The sequence below is a fragment of the Sinocyclocheilus rhinocerous genome, unplaced genomic scaffold (genome assembly GCF_001515625.1).
Source record: "Sinocyclocheilus rhinocerous isolate Xijiao unplaced genomic scaffold, SAMN03320098_v1.1 scaffold16419, whole genome shotgun sequence".
Lineage (NCBI taxonomy): Eukaryota > Metazoa > Chordata > Actinopteri > Cypriniformes > Cyprinidae > Sinocyclocheilus > Sinocyclocheilus rhinocerous.
This window is the reverse complement of record NW_015662156.1, coordinates 464-4,792: the sequence shown is the minus strand read 5'-3', so window position 1 is coordinate 4,792 and position 4,329 is coordinate 464. Positions and strand designations below refer to the sequence as shown.

Here is a 4,329-nt window from a genome sequence, read left to right as displayed (position 1 = left end):
ATCTTGAGAGGCGTGAATCTTCTCAGACCTTAAAGGCCTCACACCGGTGACCCGCCTCTGGTCTGCGGTTCGGTTAGATTCTAAGATGAGTTAACCAGGAAATGAACGTTCTTAGAATTGACAGACAGTTGACCCTGAGAGGTCAAGTAAATACTTACAGCGGATCTAAATATTTATAATTAATTATAACTAGTTATGATTAATTATTCATATTTCCCCCTTGAGCTGATTCACTACATAAATGATACACTACTTCTTTAGACCCACTTGAAAACTGTAATAAATAAAAAAAACAAGGTATAACCAACTCACCATAGACACTGAGAGTGAAAACCTTCTTCGTATGGTTGGTCTGTAGTTGATAAAATCCAGTGTGTTCAATTCTGGCATTTGTAAAGGTCAAAGATCCGGTTTCCTCATCGACCTGCAGTCTGTCTCTGAATCTCCCTTCAAGAACATCATCATATATAGTGATGCCGTTGGCCGTTTCCTTGATTTCAGCTATTAAATAGTTTCCAAACCTCCACTGAATCAGATCATTGTTCCTCATTTCAGTACCAATGTGTAGAGTGACAGAGTTTCCCTCCATCACTAAAACTGACTTCATCTCATCCCTATCTCCAACCGCACCTGCAGAACAACCAGAAACAGTGTTTGTCACAGATTAAGACTTTCAGATTCCTTCATGATGGTAGTATTGAATTCACTAAAGTGAAGAATAATATCCCAAACAAACACATGGACACAACAGATGAAACTGATATTGAACTCACCGTAGACTGTGAGAATGAAAACCTTCTTCATAGGGTTGGTCTGTAGTTCATAACGTCCAGCATGTTCAATTCTGGTGTTTGTGATGGTCAGACATCCAGTTTGACGATCCACCTTCATTCTGCCTCTGAATCGTCCATCAGAATCATCATTTACAGTCATGCTGCTGTCCACCACATTGATTTCAGCTATTAAAGTGTTTTCCGGTCCAAACCTCCACAGAATCCGATCATTATTTCTCATTTCTCTATCAGTGTGTAAAGTGACAGATTCTCCCTCCATCACTGACACTGCCTTCAGCCCATATGTATCCCCAAACATGCCTGAAGAGCAAACAGAAACAGAATAAGAACTACTAATAACTTACAAATGGTTTACTAATGTAAATGGTTTGAAGTTTACATTTGAAATACATCTTTGTGGTGATTTGGAATAAAACACTGAAGTTCATTTGAGCTCCGAACATCATAAACAGAAAACACTTTTTACTTCTGATGACAATAATGTCTCCAATGAAAACTAGTGCTGCAAGTATTTGAGCTTCAGTGTTGTTACATAAAAGACATTTAGGGGGGGAAAATCCATGAATCTGTTGCAGAACTCATAAAAATGTTTAAAACTCACCAACTAGACACCACAAGCACAAACAGAACCAAATCATTTTCAGTCAAATATGAACAGTTTCAGTCAAATATGAAAAGACAAACTCTTCAAAACAGGTTTAGTGATAAAATAAGAGATGTGTTGATGTTAGAGCTGGAGTGTAAAAAAGATGTTGACATGTGGCTTTTTATCTTTTTATCCCTCATATCACAAGATCTAAATGTTATCGCATTGAGTTCCTGCAAGGCCACAACTTCCTTTATATCAGCGGTTCTTAATTCCGCGCCATGTGCCCCACAGCTCTGCAAATTTAGCAGTTTTTCTTATCTAACTCCTCTGATTCAGACCATCAGCTCTGTAGAAAAGAGCGGCATGAACTGAACTGAGTGTAACAGATAAAAGAAATACGACAAATGTAATTGAGAACCAAGGTAAAAGTTGTATAAATGCAAAATAATTCAATGTAAGGTTTGACTTGAGGTATTGCAGCTGTAGAATAAGTCACAGCAGTGAAATTCACACAATTCACCACAGGACACCTGGCCACTTCATGCATTTTCTCTGATCGGATAACTATCGGATTGTGAAAAGACCAGGAGTAAATGCCCTCCGAAACGCTTTCGAGACGGATTTAAATCTAATCGCTCAAACCATTTCAAGAGGTGGTCTGGGAGGCATTCCAGATGAAACTGGACAAGTGTGAATGTATCTGGTTGTTGAAACCACATATGCAAATTTTACTCTTCCCAAAATATTAAAATAATAAACGTGTGAGAGCGTTTTATAGGCTATATGGCATGTTATAGTAAGATATGACAGCGCTAATGCAACACGCACCGCGGATGAGTAGCTGAGTATCTCCCCAGCTAACAAAAAAAGGTCCCCAGGACGTCCCCTAAATGGCCTCTGCGAACGTCCCCCGGACGTCAGCGTGTAGGTTCCCCTTGACGTCGAGCGGACGTCCGCGAAGGACGTTCACAGGACGTGCAGCGGCCATTCGGGACGTTTAGGGGACTTTCGCTTTAAAGGGATACTCCACCCCAAAATGAAAATTTAAATTGACATTAGTCATTCCAAACCCGTAAAAGCTTAGTTCGTCTTCGGAACACAATTTAAGATATTTTGGATGAAAACCGGGAGGCTTGTGACTGTCCCATAGACTGCCAAGTAAATTGCACTGTCAAGGTCCAGAAAAGAGTATGAAAAGCATCGTCAGAATAGTCCAGCTGCCATCAGTGGTTCAACCGTAACGTTATGAAGTGACGAGAATACTTTTTGTACGCAAAGAAAACAAAAATAACGACTTTACACAACAATTCGTCTCCTCTATGTCTGTCCGCGTCACCGTAGCGCCATTTTGGAGAATATGAGCTGAACACAGGCAGCTTACGCTCTTCTGTGCCAGCCGCACCACAAGGATACGTTTTCTACGTGTATTTACGCTTTGATTTGAAAGAAAACAGCACATCCGTGTATGAAAGACCGTATGTGTCTTTCATACTTTTCTGGACCTTGACAGTGTAATTTACTTGGCAGTCAATGGGACAGTCACAAGCCTCCCGGTTTTCATCCAAAATATCTTAAATTGTGTTCCGAAGACGAACGAAGCTTTTACGGGTTTGGCACGACATGGGGGTAAGTGATTAATGACAAAATTTTCATTTTGGGGTGGAGTATCCCTTTAAGTCCTCTGAATGTAATTTTATTCAAAGACACATCAGACACGTTGTATGGAGCAAAATATGTTTATTTTAATTGAACAATTGTAAAGTTGCGGTGCCCTTTCCGTGTGTGTGTGTGTGTGTGTGTTCAACAGATATACTTTGTATGAGTGTCTGTGGTGTGTGTGTGTGTGTGTGTACTGGTATATATGGTTTATGAGGACACTTCCTGTGTCATATTAGCACATTTTTCGATGACTCATGTGTTAAACGTTTTTCTATTGAAAACCTATCTTTGGCATTGGCTATTACAGTGTCGCAAACTTCATATGCGATCTGTTGTAAATTGGGTGCGCACTTTCGTTTAGGCTGAGCATCCGCGCCAGTATATTTTGCGCACAGAGATGGAATATCATCGCAGATTTTGCCTATGGAATCCACAAAACTTCTTGTAACTCTGTGTGCCTCTACTGCGTCAATTCCTCGCATTTGAAGCTGTGCATAAAGGATGTCAACACGGGGCATAATTAAATGAAACAGATCCAAAAAGGTCGAGTTGGCAGTGAGTTTATATGTCCGTGGTTTCTTCACACTGTACAGACAGAAAATCTTTTTTTTTTTCAGCTCACCTATAATGTGGCATTGCATTACATGAAGCATGCAGTCCATTAAATCGTTCTGAATGGTTTTAGAGGTACCCTTAAAAACTGTGGCGTGCTCAAGATGTTCCTGCATGATATTGACAAGGGAAGCAACAAGATCCACAAGACCTCTGAAAACACCGGGATTGTCGGAGGTTTCCGTCTCATCATCCCCTCTTAGAGCTAACTCAAACATTCCGCAAAAACGTATACAGTCAATAGACCAATTTGGAGTAGACGTCACAGTTACGTCACATGCAGCTGCGCGCGCATTGTGGTGGCAGAAAACACTGGGAAGAAGTGGAGGGAAGCGGGTAAAATCCACGGAATAAGAGAAAAAAATGTATTGTTGTGCCTTTGGATGTCAGAATCGGAATGCAAATAATTTTATATAATACTGTCGTCAAAGAAGCCATTTGAAGCTAAACGCAGACGTTTAAACCGACAGACTATGGATGAAACCTGCTATGATTACCCTACTTTAAAGCATAAATTAGATTTAAACAATAGGTCTATATAATATTCACATACGGGACATATTGTATTAGCCCTACAGTTAAAGCATGAAATACTATTTAAACAAAATTTTACATAACATTTACCTATTTTAACTCACAATTCTGACTTTTTTTTTCTTGCAAATGCAAGTTTAT

The 4,329-nt window shown here is 39.8% G+C and overlaps 1 protein-coding gene across 1 annotated transcript; it reads right to left on the bottom strand.

Annotated features, from left to right (window-relative positions):
• Positions 1–312: 312 nt before the first annotated feature.
• LOC107727468 (uncharacterized) lies at positions 313–3,872 on the bottom strand (the record flags this gene model as incomplete). The annotated part of the gene is made up of 3 exons (XM_016537339.1): positions 3,734–3,872; positions 774–1,094; positions 313–630 (listed from the first exon to the last, which is right to left on the bottom strand). Coding segments are annotated over exons 1-3 (778 nt in total), but the record flags the coding sequence as incomplete, so codon positions are not given.
• Positions 3,873–4,329: the final 457 nt, after the last annotated feature.